Source organism: Pipistrellus kuhlii, unplaced genomic scaffold, assembly GCF_014108245.1.
Source record: "Pipistrellus kuhlii isolate mPipKuh1 unplaced genomic scaffold, mPipKuh1.p scaffold_m20_p_8, whole genome shotgun sequence".
NCBI classification, from domain to species: Eukaryota; Metazoa; Chordata; class Mammalia; order Chiroptera; family Vespertilionidae; genus Pipistrellus; species Pipistrellus kuhlii.
Window position 1 is genome coordinate 64,301,589 of NW_023425584.1, and position 25,255 is coordinate 64,326,843.

Consider the following 25,255-nt stretch of genomic DNA (forward strand, 5'->3'; position numbering starts at 1 on the left):
TTTCAAGTGCTCAAATAGCCACAATATGCCTAGTGGACACCCAGTGCAGATTGGAAATATAGCACAAGGCACTTACCATTTCGCATCTTTCTTTTGACTGTTCAACTTATATAATATTTTAATTCTTCCGTTTTCCTTTGCCAAATCGTAGAACGGAAGCCCACAGGTAGAATAGATGGCTTTGAATTCCAGAACAGAAGACATTTACATTAAAAAAAAATCACTAAATTTACTCAGGAAGTCTAAGTGAACTTTCAAAAACACCACCACCAAAACCCTATTGGTTTGTATTTTCTTTAAACAATGGGATTGTTAAACAAGGTACATTTACTGATTAGGACATGCAGTAACTAGCAAACGTGCAGCTTTTGTATTTGCCACTCCCATCCTTCTGCCTGGCTCTCCACAAGCACGCGCCCACATGCACGCACGCACAGCCATGTGTGCACACACACAGACACACACACACCGCCAACACGCGCGTGCGACAGCCCAGGAAACGCGGTTTCTTTCTCCCCTGCAGAAACTTTGTGGAGGACCCTCACACTAACTCGGTCTTGGTAGGGTCCCACGTTCCCTTTTTCAAAACGTTAGACTCCGCCCTCTCCAGGTTCCTTCCAGGAGAAACGAAAAGGATTGGGGGTGGCGGCGAAAAAAAGGCCTGTTACAGTCAACAACTAGTCGGTAGCTCCACCTCAGGAAGCCGCAGACGTTGTGAGCCCAAGAATAAAACGCGTATCCTTGCAGGGACGTGCAAACAATTTCGAAACGGCCTTCTTTCTGCCCAGGCGTCTGCGAGGAGACTGACCCTGAGCGGGCGTTCTGAAGTCGCGTCAATGAATGGAACGGCTGCTCAGCCCCGGGGTTTGCAGCGGAACCTCCCGGACCCGCCAAGCGCCAGCTCGCCCGAGTGGTCTTTGGTTTGGGTTTCCCACAAAAGCGTGGTCACACACACACACACACACACACACACACAAAACCTCTTTTTATCACACATTCCATAACGACCCCGAAACTTTTTCCAGCACCCTCATCCCCCTCCTCCCCTGCCCCCCTCCTTTTGCCGCTTCGCTTCCGGAGTTGAGTGACTTCGTCGTCTAGAATGCCAACTCTGCAAAATTCCAGGAGCTAAACAACCAACCAACCAACCAACCAGCCTCCCCCAAGGGCTTAGAAACTGGAAAACGTAGCAGCAAACCCCTACAACACGCCCCTGTTTTCCCCGAGGTTTCAAAAAAATAATTAAACAGTCCGGCCCATTGCGGCGCAAAGCATGCTAGGAAACGTAGTTCCTCCCACCTGCGCGGCGCGGGATCGGGACAGAGTTTAGGTGGACTTGCCCAGAAGAGTACTACAGTTCCCGTCGTGCCTCGAGGCAGAATGGGCGGGGCGCGGCGGCAGAGGGCCCAAGTGCGCTTGCGCCGGTCCAAGGGCCGGAGGGAGGCGGAGACGCTGCGGTCCAACTGCTGGAGAGTCTCCATGTGACAGGGAGCTGGGTTTCAGCTCCTGGCGCCGCCCGGCTCTGCTTGCCGACCCTCCTGAGCACTGTCCGCGCTGTCCGGAGCCCGCAGACCCCAGCAGGCGGGGAACGCCCGGTGTCTGGCTGTGCTGCCCAAAAGGACTCGGGGTGCAGAGTGAATTGCCGCCGCCAGGCCAAGGGGCCAGGGACCCCGCCGAGACCCCGGAGTATCCGGAGACCGCGGAGCGGTGCGGCGCGGCGCGGCGGCGCGGGGGTTCTGTGGGCGCCGGCGCCCCGCAGCGCGGAGGCATGAACGGCTTCCCGCCGGAGGACCTGAGTCGCGGCGGGGACGCGGCCGCTGCAGTGGCCGCGGTGGTCGCTGCGGCCGCCGCCGCTGCCGCTGCCGCCGCCGCCGCCTCGGCCGCCGGGAACGGGGCGGGAGCGGGTGCAGGGACCGAGCTGCCGGGCGCCGGGCCGGTCTCGGCGGCGGCGGGGCCCCCGGGGGCGGCCGGGCCGGGCCCCGGACAGCTGTGCTGCCTGCGGGAGGACGGCGAGCGCTGCGGCCGGGCGGCGGGCAACGCCAGCTTCAGCAAGAGGATCCAGAAGAGCATCTCCCAGAAGAAGGTGAAGATTGAGCTGGACAAGAGCGTAAGTGACGGCGGCGGGACGGCCCGGCCCGGCCCTGCCCGCCCCCTTGGGGGTCCGGGGGCGGTTCACACTGGGGCCTGTTGGGCCGGGGTCTCAGGGCTCCCCCAGACCTGTCAGCGGTGCAAACCGGTGGTGGTGGGAAGGGGGGGTCCCTGGTAGGAAGCAAACAAAGTCGCAGCAACTCCGGCCGCCACTCCCCAAAGGCACACACACACACTTGCACGCGGCGCTGCCTCGCCCCCGCAGCCTCCGGCCCCCCGCCCCCCGCGTCCCTCCCGCTCCCCGTCTTCCCCCTCCCCACCCCTCACCCCCCTTCGCAGAGATCTGGAAACGAAACAAAGGGAACCGGCGCTCGGAGGGAGGCCCCGGAGTAGTTTTCTTGTAGCCCCGCTGCTCCTTTTGGAATGGAGGCGCCTTTGTTTTGCTGCCCCGCGAGCTGGCTGGCGTTTGGTCCCGGGAGTGGGTTCCCCGGGTCTCGGGGAAAGTGGGATCCTGCAAGGACCTGCCTGACGCTGCAGACGAGGAAGATCCCGCTTCCTGTCCCCCTGAGTGCACGCACGCACACACACACACACACACACACACACACACACATATATTCACACACACACACACACACACACACACACACATATATTCACACACACACACACACACACACACACACACACACACACACACACACAGAGGGCAGCCGAGCACCCCCTGCTCTCTGCCCGGAGCCGGGGGTGCGGACGGCGGCGGCGGAGTCAGCCTCTGAGGCCGCTGCTCCGGCGTGGCGAGCACGTAGTTTCTCTCTCTCTGTGGCTTCGCCCTGCCACCAGGATTTCCTTCAACGCCCTTTCTGCACGTCTGTTATTGTGGCCATCTGTGTGTCTGTGAGACTTTTAGAAACAACCATTGCCACTTTCCGGAGCTCTGGCAGGCGGTCAATGAAGAACAAGAAGTCAGAATCTTAGCATGCTTCCTGCTCTCAGTTGTAACTCGCACTTAGCATACAAGTTCATGTAAAAGCCTGTTAGCTCAGTGCTTTATTGTTGTTGTTTGTTTGTTTGTTTTTTAAAGAAGTGGCTGTTACTATACGAAGCCCAGGATTTCACATGTTAGTGTACAGCTCTCAAGACTATATGTAATTAACTTTTCGGAAGGTTTGTGATGCCTTCTGCTTGCTTAAACAGTGCTTCAGTCATGTTCATGAGAAACTTTCTAGGTGCACTCGAATCATTTCCCATTGCTTTGGTTGGGGAAATGTATTACAGGTAAATACATGTAATACTCAGGAAACTTTATCGTTTCAAATCTAACTTTAGTTATTGTGAAAATCAGCAGCTCGTTTGTAAAAAGGAACAGTTTTATATTTGAAGTATTAAATTAGAAAGATTAAGAAACATATATTATGCTACTAGCTGCTAGCGTATGCTCTTTAAATAGAGAAAGTACTATCAAATAGCAAAATCATTGTGGGCAACATCATTATTCCCCTTGTTAGCAAAACATCATGACTTAACTCATCTAGTTGAAACTCACTGACAAAGTCTAGAGGGTTGGAATTTCTCCTTCTTTCTTCCTTCCTGACGGTCACCCCTCCCCACCCCACTTCCCAAGGCTCTTAACAGTATGGCCAGACAGACATGCATGTGTTAACTGTATGCAGGACTCCAGGAAAAAAAAAAAATTCCCTTAACAATGCCCTGTTTTGACTTGTTTTTTAAGTGATTCACTGTGGTCTTATGTGTTTTACTAATACATAGATGTGTTTTACTGTAATTCTAAATAGTATGTGAAACTTTTCTGTTTCAGGTAAGGCATCTTTACATTTGTGATTATCATAAAAATTTAATCCAGAGTGTTCGAAACAGAAGAAAGAGAAAAGGGAGTGATGATGATGGAGGAGATTCACCAGTTCAAGATATTGATACTCCAGAGGTAGAGGAAAAAACTTGTGTTAAGTGTAAATCCTAAGTAGTCCATTCTCAAGCTTTAATAAAAAAGATATGAACACATTTGAAAAATACTTAAAACATATAAAAAATCTGGAAATGAAAGCAAAATTAAATATAGCCAGTTAACACACAGTTACACAATTTGACTTGTTATATTTTTATTTTTATTTTTTTATATTTTTAATTGTCAAATCTTATAGTTCTGTGGTTTTACTTTCCCCCCCAAACAGTTTTTAATATTTACCCTCAAAAGATCAAAATGTTGATTACATTTATAGTTTTGATTCTATAAAATAATAGTGAAAATTTTATTGTGCAGTAATTGAAATGTTATGCATATCAAAGATAAGTTTTTAACAAATTGCTTGAACTAATTCATATATGTTAATTTTTTCTAGGTTGATTTATACCAATTACAAGTAAATACACTTCGGAGATACAAAAGACACTTCAAACTACCAACCAGACCAGGACTTAATAAAGCACAACTTGTTGAGGTATTTATGAGTTTTAAACTATTTAAAGCAGAACTCTGTTCATACAAAAAAGGAGTCATTAAATGCTAATGAAATGTTAACGGGTATATTAAACAATATATTTTAGTTAGAAAGATCAATTTTAATTTTTAAAAAGTCTATTGTGGAAGAATCTAGTTACCTAGAAATTTTGTCTGACTCTTAGTAAATTTCTTTACGTAATGACTACTCAATGGATATAGCTTTCTAAACATCTTCTTTTTAAAAAATATATATTTTATTGATTTTTTACAGAGAGGAAGGGAGAGGGATAGAGAATTAGAAACATCAATCAGCTGCCTCCTAGCCCCCCTCCCAACCCCTACTGGGGATGTGCCCCTGACTGGAATTGAACCTGGGACCCTTTAGTCCACAGGCCAATGCTCTATCCCCTAAGCCAAACCAGTCAGGGCTAAGCATCTTCTAATAATAGGTTTCTGGAATATTTAATTTTTTATTCTTATTCTAAAAATTTATTTTAAAATTTCATTTACTCAACAAATATTTATTGAACGTCTAATTGAGGAATAATAAAATAATAAACTTTGATATCTTTATCAGAATTTTTTTAAGTTTCTAATGAAATAGTTCTACATATAAACTCCTAAACAGTATTTCCATAACTTTCTGATTTAAATGTTTCATAATTTGCCCTTGTTAATGTTAGTTTGTTTTATTTTAGACATCCATGTTTTCTTTTTTAAGATATATTTTTGTTGACATATTTTTATTTCAGAGAGGAAGGGAGAAGGGGGGAGAGAGAGAGAGAAAGAGAGAAGCATCAGTGATGAGAGAGAATCACACCTCCTACTGGGGATCAAGCCCACAACCTGGACATATGCCCCTGACTGGGAATCACTTTTCTTTAAAAAAAAAATCTTTTTATTGTGCTTTTTTTTTTTTAGAGAGAGAGAGATGGAGAGAGAGAGAGAGAGAGAGAGAGAGAGAGAGAGAGAGAGAGAGAGAGAGGGAGAGAAACAGATTGGTTGCCTTCCTTCCACACCCAGACCAGGAATTGAACCTGTAACCTATCCAGTATTGAACCAGTGGCCCTTAGTTAATGGGGCTAGGCATCCAGGTTTTCTTCACATCTAGAAGATGCAAAGAACATATGAGCAGGGTGTTTTACTTAAATAGTTTGTTTTGATGTAGGAGTTCTAGTCCTTTAGTGAATTTTGAAAAGTTGAGTGTATGTGTGTGTGTTTATGTGTGTGTGTTCTCAGGAAAAATAGAACCAAGCAGTCTGTACTTCTATTGGTAGTTTAAGTATTATATTAAGATGTTTATTGAGTTATATATTTATACTTTAATTATATTTAAAATAAAAATGTTAATCTAGGCAGAATAGAAATGTAAATATATAAATCACTTTCCTCATAACTTTAATGGCCCAGTATTTTCTAAAATATGCATATTGAATAAGGTAAAGGATGAATAGCAAGTACAGCTGTTTTACAGAATGAAATGCTTTTTAACATTGTTAAGATCCAATATTATTTTCTTAACCAGAATTTTTTCTTACTTCTTGGCTAGGCAACAAAAATCAAGTTGTCTTTAAATCTGATTTAAAATATCAAGTCTGGTTGGATTATATAGCACATTAGTATAACATAAATATAGTTATTATCTTCCATGATGAAATGATACCAAAATATACATATACTAATTGAATGGAAATACTTTGTTTTAGGACAAATCAGAACCAAAGAAACAATTATTTTAAATGTGTAAACCAAATCTGAAGTTTTTGATAATCTAATCTAAATAATTACTTTTTTCCCTAGAGGTTTTTGTTTTTGTTTTGTTTTTTGTTTAATGAGAAATAGCCATAATCTAAATAGCCATGAATGGTAGCCCTTGCCAGGTAGCCCAGTTAGTTAGATCATTGTCCTGGTACACCAACTTTGTGGGTTTGATCCTCAGTCAGGGCACAGAAAAGAATCAACCAATGAATGTATAAATGAGTGGGACAACAAATCTCTTTCTCTCTCCCTTTCTCTCTCTAAACTCAATAAAAAAAGAAGTAAACAAATAGCCTATTAGTGTTATAGTTTATTTAGTCAGAAATATAGATATTTATAAGTGATTCCAGAATTGAATAATGATCCTCTTTAAGTCTCTTGTCATTTGGATAATGTTTCTTTAAGAAGTTTTATCTTCCAGAATCTAGATATGCTCTTGAGCATCCCAGTTTAGTTCTTTTGGTAGTTAATTGCCGTGTACATGTTAGATTCGTGGAAAAGCAAGCAATCAGGAAAATATTCTTCAGTGAACATCCCTCTTTTCCCTATCATTTTCCATTTGTAATTTTTATTCAGAAAAAATTTTAAGACCCCTTAACAAAGAATATTATCAATGAATGAATGAACATAATTCATAGAAAACATATTTGTATCATATTTCATGGTTTGTTTCTATAGTACCAAACTTTCAACTTCATATTTATTATTTTTCTATGAATAGGGCCTAAACCATTACATGACACATGTGGATTCTAACATTCTGTTTTATTTCATTGATATTTAAAATTTAAAAAGTAAAAATACTGCTTTCTAACCTAGATTCCAGTTATAAAATTTAAAATAAAAGTAAATATATATATTCTAATTAATTTAATTGAGTGGGCTAAAGGGTTTTGGAAATCACACTGTCTCTTGTTCATACCATCTTATTCTTATATGCTTTTTGTCCTGTTGGTATTTTGTTAAATACAGTTTATTTTTAAATGGAAATAGCTCTTATTATCACACAGTACTTTTTCTTTTGAAGAAAGTGTTTTTTACCTAGTTTATGAAATCTGTTAATATCTATAATTTAATTTCCTCCATTTTTTTCTTCTTCATAGATAGTTGGTTGCCACTTTAGGTCCATTCCAGTGAATGAAAAAGACACCTTAACATATTTCATCTATTCAGTGAAGAATGACAAGAACAAATCAGATGTCAAGGTTGATAGTGGTATTCACTAGGAGAGATGGAATTGAGACTAAGACTTGGATATGCAGATATTAAGACTGTTTACTGTTTTTCACATGTAGAAATGTTCCTGTGTATTTTTTCTACAGAGGATTTTCTCTGGTTTTATTTTCTTTGTTTCTGACTGTAATAATTAGTTGGAAACTCATGTAAAAAAGCTTTCCTAGATTAACAAGTATTTTAAATAAAAGTATTACTATTATAGTTGCTTCAGTGTATTTATTTTGTGAAACTTGATTTTTATTTTAAACTGATTTTCAGGGATCTGTATTAATTGAGACTTTAATATAAAAATCATTTTGTTACCCCTTGCCCCCCCCCCCTTTTTTTAATTCTAAGAAATTAACAGATTAAGGGACAATCTGATTTGGAATTAAGAATATTCTAAATATCCTAAAAGTGCTTTTTAGTGCTAAGAAGTTTAAAAAATAGAATTCCATTTGAATGCATCTTTTTAAAAATTTTCCTTATTATTATTGCTATTGCTTGATATAGTATCAGGAAGAAAAAACAGTTTAATTTAATGCATACCTCCTTCTAAAACAAACTTAGTATGCCAGCAAAGGCAAGCACAGTGGTGAAAGTTCAAATAAGAACACAATTAGTTATAGCTGTTTCTTTAAATTTTGTCTTACAGGAAAGGTATTTACATGTCATGAATATAGAATGAACTTTTGCAATACCCATTAATTTTCAGTCATGTCCTATACTGTTTACATTTGTTTACATTGCAAATTAGAAGTTTAACGAGAGCTTTAAATTTTGGTCATTCGTAGCTATGGTTTGATTTATATTTTCTTTTATATTTCACTCTGTCAGTTTTCTGTTGAATATTGTTACCCTCTCCTTCCTGAGATTGTATTGCTTACCCAAGGTCTTATAATTACAAATCAAAGTTACATCTTGCACATTAAAACCACTTCAGTGAAGAATTTTGAGATTGTGATGTAGATTTTAGGCTGGAAATGGATGAGACCAGTAATGTAGCTCAGGGATTCTCAAACTTGACATTCGGGTCTGATAATTCCTTACTGTGAGAGAGTGACCTGTGTGTTATAGATTTAGCAGCATTACTGGAGTCCACACACTAGTGCCCGTAGCACTTGGAAGACGTCACAACCAAAAATATCTGTCAACATTGCCAAACATTCCTTAAGGGGCAAAGTCAGCGTGGTTAAGAACCCCTGATGTAGCTAAATTTAAAGTACTGGTTCATTAGAAGGTGAGTCTATATTTTTAGTGTTCTCAGTGTATTAACGGCTAGAAAACAGTGAGCAACAAAGCAGTTGGTCTATTTGCTATCACTAAGAATTTACTTGTTTTTTCATTGATGAGCAGAGGCTGTGATAATTACAATAGTATTATCAAATGCTCTCATACAGGATAACCCAAAAAATGTATATACACTTTAAATGATTATTAATTCCAATGGGTTAAATCTGAAAAGAAAGAATTTGAGCTATCAGTTTTAAGTGTGTACGTTTTTTGGGGACACTATCTCACATTCCAGAAATGTGTGTGAGAACTTTTTTCTTAGCCATATGAAAATGAACCGCATAGCAACAAGATATGTTGGTTTATTTAGATAAAGTATTACTTCCAAATTTGTTTCAGTTAAAATTTAATTTTAATAATTCTTGTTATACTTGAACAGTCAGCAATGCACAAAGAAAATTATCTTCAGAGGATGTTTGCCCATAGTATGAACATATGCTTTAAATATGCAGTGGAGGAGGAGGGGTGAATTCAGAGTTAACAGAGCTTAAAAAAAAAATCCTTATAAATTACACAAAGCAGATAAAAATATTTCTCTGAATGCATAGATTAAGACTTTAGACTCACCTACAGGAACTGTGCAGACTTTGTCTACAGCTATAGGTAGAGGTCACTGGACCCCAGGGGACATTACACAGTAGAGACCAGGGTAGGGCCATCTTTCAAGAGACACCAAGCCCCGGCTCCGTCTGTTCCTAAGCCCTGGAAATGCCTGGAGCTGCTCCGCTCTAGGCCACCCCCCAGCTGGTCCTCCACTGTGTCTGAATCTAACTGATCTGAGTGGCTGGAAGTTTTAACCCCAGTGATTTAGACATGAGTTAATACTGAATTTATTTCTTTCAGGATAGATCTTATCATTAAACTTTTTTTTTTTAAAGGAAAGGAGGAAAGGTTAGTATGTGTAGATAAACTAGCTTCTGATTGGTTGAAACATAAGATATGTCAGGGAGGTTTAAATTCTAAGAATAAGGGAGGTTTCTTATTTAAAGTACTTTTACCTTAACCTGCAAAGATTTAATTTAAAAATATTTTATTTTAGGAAGGGGGAGAGAGAAACATTGATGAGAGAGCATAGCACCAATCAACTGCCTCCTGCACACCCCCTTCTGGGGATCAAGCCAGCAACCTGGGTATGTACCTTGAATTGGAAATCAAACTGGCAGTCTTTTGGTACATGGGATGATGCCAAACCCAACTGAGCGACACCAGCCAGGGGAAGACTTAATTTTTTAATAAAAACTTGACTGTTGATTTACTTTTTCCTATAAAACACACAACATTCTTGTGAAAAAAGTTTACTGACATTGAAGTGTCTATGAATATAACCTTGGACTAGCAATGTTCTTTTCATATAGCTAATTATTTAAGTAAAATGTAATTGGATAAAGCGTTAATAAGAGTTCTGAGCATTGATTACACCCAAAAATTAAGTTCTTGTTAAAATAATCCTATACAATAAAACCCTAATATGCAAATGAACCAAATGGCAGAACGACTGGTTGCTATGATGGGCAGTGACCACCAGGGTAGCTGCAGTGTGGGGGCAGGGCCAGCTAGCCGGGCAGCATCAGGCTGCCAGTCAAGGGAGGTACCAGTGGGGGGCCCCCAATCACCCTGCCCACTAGTCACTCCACAGGTGGCCCTGATCGCTGGCCAGGCCTAAAGACCCTACCCTATATATTGGGGACAGTCTCTTAGATTTAAAAATTAAAATCTGGCTAGGCTACTCTAACACTGAAAAAACAAGTCAATGCAGCGATGACATGCATTGACTCTGGCTTGCACATTTTGTGGTCAGTCCTGATTCTGACACTTATAATGGTGTGACAAAGCCAATTACTTAGCTTACCTCTGCCTCAGTTTTTCCACCTATAAGATGGGAAAAATGGTACTAATTCCTCAGAAGAATCATGTTATGTACTACTTTTTATAATCAGGGCAAAAAAAAATGTAGCTGCCCTTACAACAGCAAGATGCCTTTCACCTGTATAAAAAGTATGGTCACTGGTGCATGCTGCATCCTGGATTGCAAGAGGAATCTCAGCCAGTTTAGGCCTGACATCCCCTGAGGGGTCCTGGATTGCAAGTGGATGTAGGCTGGGCTGAAAAACTCCTCCTCTTACCCCCATGCATGAATTTAGTACACCGAGCTTCTAGTTTAAAACATAAAAATTGTGAACTTAATAACCTCATCAAAGCTGAGGAACTCAAGAAACTGCAACATAAACATCAATTTTATCTAAAATTTAAAATTCTTTGCTGTTGGGTTTAGAAATTGTGAATTCACTAGAAATTTTAGTGTTACACTGGCAGCAATCTGTCAAGACCCACAGGTTGTGTACCACTAGCAGGGTCACCTAGGAGCATCAGAAAATACAGATATTTACATTACAATTCATAACTAGCAAAAGTACAGTTATGAAGTAGTAACGAAAATAATTTTATTTTTGTTGGGGGTCACTACAACATGAGGAACTATATTAAAGGGTCACGACATTAGAAAGGTTGAGAACCACTGCTCTAATGGCTTTGGATTAAATCTTTCCTAGGTCCTTAAGCTGTAAAGTTAGGTTGCTGATTTAAGATCTTCTATTTTAATGTAGATGTTTACATTGAAATGGAATATAAATATGAATTTCCTTCTGAATACTTTCACTTCATCCAAAATGTACCAAAAGTTTTGGTACATTTTGTTTTTGTTTTCAGTCATCTCAAAGCATTTTCTGATTTCTCTCGTGATTTCTTCTTTGACTCATTAGTTGTTAAGGATGCACTATTTAATTTCTATATATTTGCAGGTATTCCTATGTTTATTCTGTTATTGAGGTCTAGCTTCATTTCACCATGGTTAGAGAAAATAGTTTGTATGATTTCAATTTTTCTAAATTTAGGGAGAATTGTTTTTTTTTTTGTTGTTGTTGTTTGTTTTTTAATATGTTTTTTATTGATTTTTTTACAGAGAGGAAGGGAAAGGGATAGAGTTAGAAACATAGATGTAAGAGAATCATCAATCAGCTGCCTCTTGCACACCCCTTACTGGGGATGTGCCCACAACCAAGGTACATGCCCTTGACCGGAATCGAACCTGGGACCTTTCAGTCTGCAGGCCGATGCTCTATCCACTAAGCCAAACCAGTTTCGGCGAGTATTGTTTTTATTTCTAATCCAGAAGAATGCTCTATGTACACTTGAGAAGAATGTGTACTTTGCTTTGGTTGGGTGAAGTGCTCTGTGTATGTCTGTTAGGTCTAAGTCAGTGGTCGGCAAACTCATTAGTCAACAGAGCTAAATATCAACAGTACAATGATTGAAATTTCTTTTGAGAATAAAATGTTTTAAACTTAAACTTCTTCTATTGCCACTTCTTCAAAATAGACTCACCCAGGCGGTGGTATTTTGTGAAAGAGCCACACTCCCTTAAAGGGAGTTCATACCAAGTAGAAAATTAAACTGGCTTACTGCTGATTTTCTTTATTTACCTATTCTATGCACTGTTCCAGAGAGGATATATGACATTCATTATTGAGTTAGTCCTGTTATAATACCACTCACTTCAGTGAAGGAAGAAACCTGAATCAAATCATGTTATACTGATAAGAAATTTGATTTTTAAAGACAATTCCACTTCATGCGTTTTTGTAAGAGGCAACACTATTTGAAATCAGGTTGTAACTTATATTTGTGTGAATTTTAAGAGTAGTTGAATTCTGACTACCTCAAAACTGTTTGGTCCAGCACAGTAACACTTATTGAATATTGAATATATGGGAGTGGTCTTCATAAACAGATTAGAGACCTCAAAGGATCTATTTCCATTAAATCATGTAAGCTTTATTCATAAAATATCTAAGTTTACTACAGGTAATGTGCTTCTCAAACCATTCCCCACAATACTTTGTATAGCATCCTATACCTTTTCTCTGTAGCAGGCTTCACATTTATAAATAATTTGTATATAATTATTATACTTTTGTTATACAATTTCTAAGAGACAATCCGTCTTATTCATTGCTATGTGCCCAAATCTTAATAATAGCTGACCCTTAGCAAGCATTTAATCAATTTTTGTTGCATAAAGAACTTTCTGAAATCACCACTAATGGCCACTGGTCAATGCATACCTCCTAAGATATGAGGACATAGTCCAAAACTGTCTCTGACAATTGGAAAATATTTTTGAAGGAATCTGTTTTATTTCCTTTTAAAACTCATTTCACTTTTTAATTCTTATCCATTATCTGTGATTTTTTAAAATATGAGCTGTTTTCACAAAAAATTGATACATTGGGCATATGTATCATACTTTTTAAGAATAGAGCTGTTGTGTGTGTGTGTATAGTGTATGGGCTTTGGAATTAGGGACCTGTTCAAATTTTTGCTTTGATTTTTAGCAAATATCTTAAACTTAAGTCAGCATTTGAAAAACAGGTTTAAGAATGCTTACCTTGAAGGTTTTTGTTGTCGCTGTTTTTAAGAGAATAAAATGAAATTGTACTTAAAATAGATAGCCTGCATAATATATCCTCAAGTACTGGCTTCCTTTCCCCCCCTTACTAAAAAACTTCCAATTTTCCTTTTAAAAATCTCAATTTATATGTGGTTATTTCCATTAAGTATTAGATGGTCAATAACTATCAACTAAAAACTAGAAGATTTCAATCTTTGAGCAAGCATTATGTCTGCTCATCTGCAGAACAAGATTCTTTTATTGAATGTAGTAAGCACCTCGTAGATGAAGCTTCTAGCCAATATTTTTAACCAATGCCAGCAAAGTCCACAGAGAAGCATTAAACTGAATTAACTTTTATTACTACTTGTTTGACACAAGTTTACTTGTCTTAGACAAGTGAGAATTTATAAAATCTGTGCTTTGCACATGGATAGAAAGTAGAAATGCAGGTTCTGTGAAATTAGCGATGGTGCTCTCCGGAATACATGAAGATTTTCAGTGACTATTGCAAGGAATCACAAAGGAGATCTTTGGTCCAAAGAAGATATCTCTGAAAAAACAAACAAAAAAACAAACAAAAAAAATCATCAGTTAAATCTAGCTATAAGCTATGGTATATATTAGTTTTCTGGGTTAAAATGAACAGTGATTTGCAGGATTTCAGATATGATTATTCGTTTTAGGTGAATGAAGTAGAAAAAGAATGAGTGGGAGGACTTGCCACAGGAACAACAAAGACCAAGAAGGTAATAAATTCTTCTACTTTTCCTTTTCTATTGGTAATATGCTATCATTTCTTAAAAAAGGAAAGGCTAGGTGATTTCAAAACCTTATAATCATACCAAAAAATTCATTCCTCTGATATGAGTGGGATGGATGGACATGAACTTTAAATCTACAGGTAAAACACAGAAGATTCAAATTTTCCTAGAAAGTCAAGAAATAAATTTCTAGCTTTTACAGGGAAAGGAAAAGTGTTAAGCTACTCTACTCTTGTTGGAAAGATCATAAGGTAATGTATAAAAATGCATGGAATAACATAAAATTGTATATAAGTGTAAGGTAGTATGAATATGGTTTATTAGAAATATATTTAGTATATAATGTATAACATGATAACTATTGTTAGTACTGCTGTAGAGTATATTTGAAATTTGCTAAGAGAGTAAATCTGAAAGTTTTCATTACAGGAAAAATAAATTTGGGGGGTAACTATATGAGGTAATAGATGTTAATTATAACTAAATTATTACGGTAGTCATTTTTAAATAAATATTAGTTGACTCATTTGCCATATACCTAAACTTAAAAAGTGCTGTATGTCAATTATATCTCAATAAAAAAAAATGAAAAAAAAATAGGATGACAAATTAAATTGTGTTTACAGGGCAGGAAAAAAGGAAATATGTACTTAGCAATGTAAATTTGTTGCCACTAGGAAAAGGATAACCCAATATTAAATAGAAATTACTTTTGTATATCTATACTTCTATTCTTATCCATTAACACAAAATTATGTCATGAAATAAATACAAATACATTTTTGTAAATTGGAATCAAGTCTTACAATTACAAAAAAAGCAAAGATGGCATTTTAATATTAGATGATATTTCATTTATTTGGTCTTAGAAAAATTAAATCATTTTGTGGAATCAGTTAACTCAAGTCCTTGATATAATCATTAATACAGTGATTCCGAAACATTGTCATACCTCAGAATCGCCTAGGAAGCATTTTAAGCTATAATTGCTATGCTTCACCTCCAGTGTCCCTGATATAGTAGGTCTGATCTGAGGCCCAAGAATGTTCATGCACTTTTTTTTAATGAATGTTCCTCTTTTCCTTCCTTTTCTTTTTTTAAGTGCATTTTTATTTATTTTAGATAGGAAGGGAGAGGGAGAAAGGGATAGAAAAATCAATGATGAGAGAAAATCATTGATTGGCTGCCTCCTGCATGCCCCCTACTGGGGATTTAGTCTGCAACCTGGGCTTGTGCCTTGACTGGTAATTGAACCATGAGCTCCTGGTTCATAGGCTGATGTTCAACCACTGGGCCACACCAGCCAGGCTGGATATGCACTTTTAACAAGAACACAGGTGCTATTGAACCTGCTGTTCTGAGAACCGCACAACTGGCATGGTAGGGGGAAAAATATCTGGTCCAAATCAGAAGACCTGAGTTCTAGTGCCAGTACTGATATTAACTAGTCACGTAGGATGGTGCTGGTCATTTGATCTCTCTGTACCTTTTCCTTGATCAGATGATTATATCTGCCTCTTCTATCTTACAGGTTTTTTGGAAAAATGAAAATATGATGACATGTTAAAAGTAATTTGAAAAAGCTAATTTAGGTATGAAATAGCCAAGATCATAGTATTTGAAAGATTTCTCAGTAAACCTAGGGTTTAAAATCAAGAGTTGGAAATATTTATTAACTTACCTACTATTATATTATACTTAAAATTTGAAAAAGCTAATTTAGGTATGAAATAGCCAATTCTTCTACTTTCCAAGCCAATAAGAAACTCTTATTTAGTTTATTTCTGGTTAACTCATACCCAGAGCTGGAAATTTTTTTTTTGACCATTACCAAACTTTTCGGTCCAGTTAATTACTTGATCCTGTTTGCTGACATCTTTTATCTAAAGCCTTTTATTAGTTTTCAGATTGGTTTAAAATATCAACCTTAAAGCTGACTGCTGCTGCTGGTAGTTTTGTGTGTGTGTGTGTGTGTGTGTGTATGGTAAAAATCTGATAGGGGATTTAGATTTTAATAGATTGGAGTGTTATTAATTTTCTGGATTTCATTTAGTTTTATTAAAATCTACCAAGTTCTGTTTCTTAAATGAAAACATTTAGTTCTATACCCAATGGAGATGGTTCTAGCTAATAGCTGAGGTTTGAACAGGATTTTACTAAAAAAGGTGATTATTTTCAGCAAACTCATTATAAAGGTGTCAAAAAAGAATCGTTACCCATAAGTTTCATAGCAATATATTTTGTGATTACATTTCCTTACTTTGGGCAGCAGAGCAATTCGCTGAAGTTGCAGTAACAGATCATCTCACATCCCTTTCCATCCCAGAAATGATCCTGGACGTTTACATCAATCTTTGTCAGGTCAGCTACCCCTTCTGGAAGGCTGTGACAGTTGCGGTCTTTGAGTATCTTTCTGTAGCAGGAGAGGCGACTTGCAGGCATGGTTTGGACTCCTAGCAGCAAAGTTAGCCCAATGGTGACAAGTACTATAAATTTCATTTTGGCTTTTGGTTCTGAGATGGAAGAAAAACCAAAATGTGTTAGTGTTAGTTTGTTTTTAAAGATGGAATTCATCTGATTGTAAACTTCTTAGCATTCTCATACACTCCTGGGTAGAAAGAGTTGATCTTTTCTACTCTCTTCTTTGTGGTTCTCAAAGTGTATTTAAAGACCATCTACAATAAAAATCACTTAGAATACTTGTTAAAAATTAAATGCCTCAGTTCCACAAAGAAACACTGATTAAGAAATGCTGGCCAAAGCCAGTTTGGCTCAGTTGATAGAGCATCGACCTGTGGACTGAAGTGTCCGGGGTTTGGTTCTGAACAGGGGCATGTGCCTTGGTTGCGGGCACATCCCCAGTGGGAGGTGTGCGGGAGGTGGCTGATCGATGTTTCTCTCTCATCAATGTTTCTGACTCTCTGTCCCTCTCCCTTCCTCTCTGTGGAAAAAAAAAAACCCCAATAAAATATATTTTAAAAAAGAATAGCAAAGAAAAAAAATGCTGGATGAGGGGAAGAGGTGGTGGTAAAACCCAGAATTGGCATTTTAAGTACCCAAAGTAATTTTTTGTTGGTATATTCAGTAGAGAAAAATTGCTTTTAAAAATATTTCTATTAATTTCAGAGAGGAAAGGAGAGGGAAAGAAAGAGATATAAACATCAATGACGAGAAAGAATCACTGATTGACTGCCTCCTGCATGCCCCCAACTGGGGATTGAGCCTGTAACCCGTATATGTGCCCTGATCAGGAATCAAGCTGTGACCTTCTGGTTCATAGGTCGACTCAACCATTAAGCCTCACTGAACAGGCAGAAAAATTGCTTTTTATTGTGATACAACTGACAAATTTCTAGTATGGAAAGCTTTACTAGGGCAGTCTATTTTTTATCACTGCATACCCAATGGCTAATACAATGCTTGGCCCATTTTTCTAGTATTAGGAAGTGCTTCTCTGAAAACACACTTTTTTGTTGTTGTTGTTAATCCTAACCTGAGAATATTTTCCCATTGATTTTTAGAGAAAGTGGAAAGGAGGGGGAGAGACACAGAGAAAGAAACATCAATGTGAGGGAGAGACACATGGATTGATTGCCTCCTGTATGCACCCCAACCCGGCCAGGGATTGACCCTCTAATCAAGGTATATGCCCTTGACCGAAATCAAATCTGGGATCCTTCAGTCCGTGGTCTAATGCTCTATCCATTGAGCAAAACTGGGTAGGGCTGAAAACATATTTTTAATCCTGAGCAAGAGCCTACAGAAGTTTCATATTATCTAAAAGACTGTGAACTTCTTAGGCCTAATCCTCTAGTCTCCCTTCCTTCCTTCCTTCCACTTCTCCACACAACTTATTCATTAGTGCAGTTAGTAGGCCATCAGACATGAAACTTCTTCATGTGTCTTTGCCTTGTTGCCCCCTCTAACCTCTTCCTTTTACATTAATTTCTGGTCAAATCATCCATTAAGGACAAACCTCAAGCTCATCTTTCCTAAGAAACCTTTCTGATACAGCCCATATTATTCTAGCAGTTCCCTTGCTCTCTATTTCCATAACTCTATATGTATATAATCTGTACTGCAAAAACTGTGAATTTGACTAAATAATGCCTTGTCATTTGTCAGCATTTTTCATAAGCCAGTGAACCATATGGAGTATATAGCTACAGCTGGGAGTGGAAAATTCACAGAAAGCCATTTGACACTTATTGAATTGGTCATTTTATGGATTTACCTAGAACCAGGAGGGAAGATATGGAAAGATCATAAAGGGCCTTACAGGACATGATAAAGCCTTTAGGTTTTATTGATTATACCAGCCTGCAGGGATCGGGCCAAAACTGGCTCTCTAACATCCCCCAAGGGGTCCTGAATTGTGACAGGTCACAGGCCAGGCTGAGGGACCCCACCGGTGCACAATGGATCTGGAAAGGAACCATGGGAGGGCTCCAGGGCGTGTCTGGCCCATTTCACCTAGTCCTGAGCAGCCGGACCCCAGCAGCAAGCTAACCTACCAGTTAGAGCATCTGCTCCCTGGTGGTCAGTGCGCATCATAGCAACTGGTTGAATGGTCAAATGGTTAGACACTTAGCATATTAGGCTTTTATATATATAGATTGAGAAACCATTGGAAGATTTTTATTGAATAGTAATATGATCTTATTTATGTCTTTTAAAAAAGTTTTGTTTGTTTTTTTAGCTCTTTGAAGGTGTGTTATGGTGGGACAAAATTGGAAGTAGAAGAAAAGAGGCAAAAGTAGATGGAAGATGTGACACAAGAGGGAAAGAATCAAGAATAACACTTAATTTTTTTTTTTTTTTTTTTTTTTTTTTTTTTTTTTTTTACCTGAATGCTACTGACTTTTATTGATCTGAGAAAGAATTGAATGGAATCAGTTTGGGGGGAATGCAAGATTAAATTTTTGGACAAGTTAAGTTTGAAATGTTTACTACACATCCAAGTAAAGATGTTGAGTAGGCAGCTGACTACAGTCTGAAATTTCAGGGCTATAAATACAAATTTGAGAGTCACCAGGATATTTATTGATAGTATTTGTGGCTATGGACTGGCAGTATAGATTCAGAAGAGAAGAGGCAAAGAACTGACTAAAGGTGAGCCAACACTCAGAGGACTGGAAGAGAAGATGCCAGCATTATAAAGGCAAGGACTGTAACTTCTTTTCTTTTCTCTTCTTTCTTTCTTTCTTTCTTTCTTTCTTTCTTTCTTTCTTTCTTTCTTTCTTTCTTTCTTCCTTCCTTCCTTCCTTCCTTCCTTCCTTTCTTTCTTTCTTTCTTTCTTTCTTTCTTTCTTTCTTTCTTTCTTTCTTTCTTTCTTTCTTTCTTTCTTTCTTTCTGCCTCTTTTCTCAGAGCGCCTGCTTCAATGCTGGGCTCATAGTAAGTATTCAAAAAATATTCACTGGAGTGAAAAAATAAATTGCAGGAAAAGTAAGTCTGTATGCTGCCATACCACACACCTCTTCTGACTGTGTTCATGCCAGGGCATAAAATAGTGTTTCTGTCACAGTCTCAGTCACATACTAAGATGGAAAGTTCCACATCTGGCAAACACTTACTGGTAGTTTTTTTTTTTTTTTTTTTTTTTTTTAACACTTTAGAAATTACATGTTTGAACTGACATCTCTCTTCTTCTTTTACTTAAGTGCAGATAAATAGCTTTAACTCTTATGTAGCCAGTGGAATAATGTTTGAATGTTCCTGTGCTACACTGCTTGGTTTTTTCATTAGAAGACACCAACCTTAGTCCTTGGCAATCCATCAAGACCATATATTTTCAAGTTCCAACAAGATGAAATGACTTTGGCAAGTTTGAAGCAAACTGCTCTATTTTTTTCTTTTTCAGTTGAAGTACATGCACATAAAATTCCTGCTGGAGTATGTCCAAATTATAAAAGAAAACAAAGCTAAAAGCTGAATATCTGAAGAAAAAGCAAGAAACCCTCAATCTATTGGATTTTTGGGCTAAATTTTATGTAATTAATGTTGTTCCTTATGTATGATACCATTCATATCCCAATATTTAATAGATTGGCATGATATTAATGGGAAAATACATGTCATAGATATTGCCATTGTTCCACTTGATATATATATATATATATAGATATAGATATAGATATAGATATAGATATATAGATATATAGTTAATCCTCACCTGACGATATTTTTCCATTAGTTTGTTTTTGTTTTTTGTTTTTTAGACAGTGAAGGGGACAAGTGGAGGGAGATAGTGAATTAGTTGCCTCCTGCATGGGGCCAAGGATCGAACCTACAATCCAGATACATGTTCTTGATCAGGAATCTAACCTGCAACCCTTCAGTGCATAGGCTGGCACTCTAAACACTGAGAACCACTGGCCAGGGCTAATGGCATAATATTTAAAAGATCAATGCAGAGCATACAGAATTAAAGGCAAAATGTTTCCAACTAAGCAATAAATCATTGCCACCACCATAGGTAGGGAATTGCAAATCTTGATTGTGTAAAGGGTATTTGGCACTAGCAAGCTTTTGAATGGTTGAAGGTAAATGGAGACTTAGAAAGAAAAATTATCTCACGTGATGGCCAAAACTAACAGAACTCTGTAGTTTAAGTGTTGAGACATTTATGGTGCAATGCTCATATAGGCAGCTGATGTCAGTTCTGGGAACTGCTATTTTAAAAAGTGGAATGAGACAGAGTTGATGAATTAGACAGAAAGGGCAGTCCATTTTCAGATTTCTTTCAAAACAACAGCAAAAGAGAAGCAAAAGCTGCTAAAGCAAATGAAAAGTACAGCCCAGAACCTGACATTTAAAATTATAGCTGGAGGAGATTAAAATTGCTAGCCTGTCATGTTTTCCATCATCTTTCTTGGAGGACAAAACTCACTGTTGTTTGAAAAATTCTTTCTCTTTCTTATTAACTGTGATACAAGAGGTTCATCTTAGAATGGCTGAGTCCTGGAGTGAAACTTCTCCAAGGGCAAGTTAAAGGAATCAAAGTGGTATTAGAAAGAGGAAAAGCCTTTCATTAAAGATCATTAAAACAGACATGATCAGCCCAAATAGCCAAAAGATATTCGTCGGTGGACAAATGAAGTCCATATCCTCCCTGAAGGTGACCTGCCTTCGGGATGCTCAAAGAATGCTAGAAGATGATATTACTATTCAGTCTTGCATCATTCTAAATGTTTTCCTCGCACAATAGATCATCATCATGAAGAATAGGACCAGCATCTGGGAGAGCTTTTCATAGACTGTACACCTAAGTTGAGGAATGTTAAAGGGAAAGTTTTATAAGCCCCCAGAGGGATAAGGGTTCCCTTTATCTTAGCAGTACAGACAACTTGTTGTGCTCCAGGATGGGAACACCAAAGATGAATTCAATGAATTCCCTCTTTGTATCACACATGCATACCCGTCTCTTTTTAGGAATCAGGATTTTTTAAAAAGCAATAGACATTTGTGTTCTTAGATCTTGCAGTTCATATTGAGTAGGTAAAATACACAAATGTAGCTACTGCATTAAAAAAAAAAAAGGATATACTTCAGCATCTTCAAATAGTCTGAGACGTGGAATAAGGTCCTATTGTGTGGACCACATTCAGAGTGGACCTGTGTATTCATAAGAAATAACAGAGAGGCAGCTGCCTCTTCCTCATGATTAAGTGACTTTCCCAGTATCTATTCTCTTAACCTGATTTTTTCCCCTTTATACTAAGAAGCATTTGTTTTTCAAAGTACATACATCATCTCTTTAGAGGGTCTCTTTCTGTCTGTCTGTCTTTCTGTTTGCATAAATACATTTCTGCTCTAATCTATAGCAATAGAATAAATGACATTAAATGATTTTTAAGAAAAAAAAGTTACATACCTTTTCTTCTTTCCTTCTGGTCTTCTTGTCAGAGGGACTCTTAAAATGCTCCAACTCGCTGGGTGAGCTTGGGCAGAAGGAGAAGAGAGGAGGTGCTGGAAGGAGTTTCTTCACAAATGAACCTTTGTCTGCCTTGTCTCCCGCCTGGGATTGACAGACTGGCTGCTCCAGCCAAGACTCTTGGGGCGGGGGGTGGAAGACTGGGCTGCAAGAACTGCCTCCCTTGGGCTCTTACACACCAGGCGAAGATGGACTAAACAGCTTCTTTACAGAGAGGAATAACGAGTCTATACAAGAACCTCAGGGAGGCAGACTTAGGGCAATAAAATATTAAACCCGAGGGATTTATAAAGAACACAGAGAGAGTGATGTTTTTCTTTTACCTGAAGAAAAGTGTGTGCACACAGGCACATATGTGTGTGTGAGATGCAGACAGAGAGACACTCAGAGAGATAGGGACAGAGAACTAGGGAGAGAGGGAAGGAACGGGAGAAGGAGATGGAGAAATGGCTAATAGGATTTAGGAAAACAGCTGAGAGCCTCTTCCTCTCATAGTTTCTTTGTGTTTTGTCACCAAGTTTTCTTCACCATCTATATCCCTTGTTATAACATTTTGATTGAAATTATATTCCAAATCTCATTACCAGCCAATGGAAAGCAAAACGTACAATGACTTAAGAAGAAATCTATTCTGTGTCTCAGAAATAAAGGCACAAAAGAAATTTCATTCTGTGTTGAGCAAAGTGTACTGGAATTGTAGCATCTGTTAACTATCCTTCAGTTGCTGGTTTAAAAAAAAATTAATTTGGAATAGTGTTGCTGGAGTTGGAAATGTTATAATAGAACAGGGATTATCTAGACAGAAAATGGAGAAAAGGTTATTCTAGGGTGTATTAACAAAAGCATGAAGGTGAAGGACTGGGTAATAAGTTTGGGGATCACAGGTAGTTTTGTGTCCTGGAACTAGTGATGGTGGAAGATAAGATTAGAGGGAGAGAGACAAGTTGATGAAGTACCTCATGTCCTTATCCTAAAGGTAAATGGAAAGACCATGACACATATTAAAGAGGTCAAACCCCTGACTGCAGAATGGAAGAATTACTGTGTGGGAGGAAAGAGACTGGAAACGGGAGAAGAGGAGCTCTAGCGGTGATACAGGAGAGAAGTCAGGAAGTAACAGTGAAAAGATCTGGTGACCAGTTAGGTGTTCATGTTTAGGGCAGAGGTAGCTGAGAGGAGGATAGGAGACTTTATTAAATTTCAGAAGTTTGGACCCTTGGATGAACAATGCTGTTCTTCATCGTTGAGGGGGGAAAATGCAAAAAGAGCCGTTTGGGATGGAGCAGGTGTGGGAGATAGAAATGAGTTAGTGAATGAGTGTTGGATTTATTGAGCCCTAGATGGAATTGGGAATGTTTAGTAGGCAGTTTGTTAAGTGTACACGGAGCACAGAAAAAAGTATGGGGTAGAATGTTAGAATTAATTGGTCAACTAAATAACTAATCGAGTTATGCAATTATACCCTTAGGCCTGAGGGTCTACGCTCTAACCACTGAGCAATCGACCAGGGCTGGATTCATTTTTATATTCAGTAGTATTCAAATCCATACAATACTAATAATACACCTAACATTGTATTTCTTGCATGCCTGCTTTATATGGTACCCAAGACTTCTTTGATAATTACCCACTGCTTCTGGATTATGTTCCTGGTCACTTAGAAAAAAATTGCCCTAAAAAGCACATTTGGATCTTGGTTTCCTAGTCCCTGTTGTCTGTCAAACATTTACCTATTACTAATTGGGCTTCCCATCATTTCAAGGGAGAATTGTTGAACATTATTAAATTAAAAAATATTTTTATTAATTTCAGAGAGAAAGGGAGAGGGAGACAGAGACAGAAACATCAATGATGAGAGAGAATCACCCATCAGCTGCCTTCTGCATGTCCTCTACTGGGGATTGAGACTGCAACCCAGGCATGTGCCCTTGACCGGAATCAAACCCAGGACTTTTCAGTCCGAAGGCGGACGCTCTATCCACTGAGCCAATCCAGGGTAATATTGTTAAATTTTCAAATGCCTGCAGCTGTCTGGCTGTTGTTGAGCATAATCCCATTCACCAAGAGGTCATAGGTTCAATTCCTGTAAGGGCACATGCCTGGATTGCAGGCTCAGTCCCCAATAGATGTCTCTCTTCCTTTTATGTTTTATCTCTCTCTCCCTCTCCCTTCCTTTCTCTCTACTCAACCAAAGGACTTGTATGCCTGCATATAAGCCTAGCCAATGGACACAGACACCAGGGTGGTGAGGGCATGAATGAGTGGTTAGGTTGCAGGGGGAGGGGGGAACAATAGGGGGAAAAGGTCAATATGTAATACCTTAATCAATAAAGAAAAACATTTTTTCTAATGGTTAAGAAAATAAAAATCAATGAAAACATATTTTAAAAAAAATTTTAAGTGCCTGCTGCGATTCATCCTGATGTCTATTCCATGCAGCTGCCCATTTGAGAAGCAACTGATTGCAAAGCAAGACCATGCGATTGCAGAGGCTGCCCTTGTGACTTTCAATTTAGGGCTCCAATTGGAAAGCACTGTTTGTTTTCTTGTTTGTAGAAACTTCAGCATTTTTGTTTTGTTTTCTCTCCTGATTGCCTATAACTCAGACCTTTTGTTGAACCCCAATTTATGTTACTCTGGAGGCCATCTGTCTCTTTGAGATAGCCTCCCAAAGTAAACCTTTTATATGAGATAGGTAAGGCCATTCAGACACACTGTCCAGATTTCTAGAAAGCATGCCCTGCTATATTTTTATAGGACAGTCTCTCTCTCTATGTGAGTGCATGTTTTATTTATATAGGCATATTTTATCATATCAAATCTAATCAGATTTGTTACAAATAGGAAATCCCCACAAATTAACGACAGAGCTTAAGCAATTTGATCTAGAACTTAAGCAATTATGTTAAAAGTACTGGCATTAAAAAAAGTGCTGGCATTTCATTCGAAAAGCAAGCTGATTAGCATTTCTTAAAAAGCAAACAAACAATAACTACATTAAAATCCTTCTAATCAGACGAAGTCTCAGCAGATATTTAGCATCTAAATAATTGTAGACATCCAACAGCTAAGCTTGTGAAAAAAAAAAAAAAATGGGAACGTGCAAATTCTTCCCCTAATTTCCACCTGGGAGCTCATGCATATGACCTGATTTATAATAGAATCTGCTGCTCCTGTGTTCCGTAATTGACCCCTTTCTCTCATTTCCTTCAGGCTTAAATCCTGCAGGAGGCGCAGAGAGAGTGGCAGTGCAGGGAGAAGAGCAGCAGGTTTCAATCTTCATAGGTTCTTCCCA

At 38.5% G+C, this 25,255-nt stretch overlaps 2 protein-coding genes across 5 annotated transcripts; one reads left to right on the forward strand and one right to left on the reverse strand.

The window, feature by feature from the left end:
* The first annotated feature begins 1,428 nt into the window (after positions 1-1,428).
* Positions 1,429-16,365, forward strand: SAP30 (Sin3A associated protein 30). Of its 3 annotated transcripts, XR_004985665.2 has the most exons (5): positions 1,434-2,107; positions 3,908-4,033; positions 4,449-4,547; positions 7,411-7,606; positions 16,353-16,365. XR_004985665.2 is itself a non-coding variant. In XM_036424232.2 (4 exons), the coding sequence occupies exons 1-4, from the start codon at positions 1,769-1,771 to the stop codon at positions 7,531-7,533; spliced, it is 687 nt and encodes a 228-aa protein (XP_036280125.1). In that variant the 5' UTR covers positions 1,434-1,768; the 3' UTR covers positions 7,534-7,742. The 3 variants fall into 3 exon arrangements, 2 of the variants coding, with proteins under 2 accessions (XP_036280126.1, XP_036280125.1); XM_036424232.2 differs by lacking the exon at positions 16,353-16,365 and having other exon boundaries at positions 7,411-7,742; XM_036424233.2 differs by lacking the exons at positions 3,908-4,033; positions 16,353-16,365 and having other exon boundaries at positions 1,429-2,107; positions 7,411-7,742.
* SCRG1 (stimulator of chondrogenesis 1) lies at positions 13,606-22,899 on the reverse strand. 2 transcript variants are annotated; one of them, XM_036424234.2, is made up of 3 exons: positions 21,901-22,899; positions 16,287-16,540; positions 13,606-13,815 (listed from the first exon to the last, which is right to left on the reverse strand). In XM_036424234.2, exons 2-3 carry the CDS (start codon positions 16,523-16,525, stop codon positions 13,761-13,763), a joined length of 294 nt encoding a protein of 97 aa, XP_036280127.1. In that variant the 5' UTR covers positions 16,526-16,540; positions 21,901-22,899; the 3' UTR covers positions 13,606-13,760. The 2 variants fall into 2 exon arrangements, with proteins under 2 accessions (XP_036280127.1, XP_045432407.1); XM_045576451.1 differs by having other exon boundaries at positions 16,287-16,537; positions 21,895-22,899.
* Between the last annotated feature and the right edge of the window lie 2,356 nt (positions 22,900-25,255).

What these genes read in the sequence shown, in the direction of transcription:
- SAP30 (XM_036424232.2), top strand. Translation starts at nt 1,769, where the DNA reads ATGAACGGCTTCCCGCCGGAGGACCTGAGTCGCGGCGGGGACGCGGCC. An exon ending in AAGATATTGATACTCCAGAG is followed by an intron (nt 4,034 to 4,448) that starts GTAGAGGAAAAA and finishes AATTTTTTCTAG; the next exon opens with GTTGATTTATACCAATTACA. An exon ending in ATAAAGCACAACTTGTTGAG is followed by an intron (nt 4,548 to 7,410) that starts GTATTTATGAGT and finishes TCTTCTTCATAG; the next exon opens with ATAGTTGGTTGCCACTTTAG.
- SCRG1 (XM_036424234.2), bottom strand. Translation starts at nt 16,525, where the DNA reads ATGAAATTTATAGTACTTGTCACCATTGGGCTAACTTTGCTGCTAGGA. An exon ending in GAATTGCTCTGCTGCCCAAA is followed by an intron (nt 13,816 to 16,286) that starts GTAAGGAAATGT and finishes TTGTTTTTTCAG; the next exon opens with AGATATCTTCTTTGGACCAA.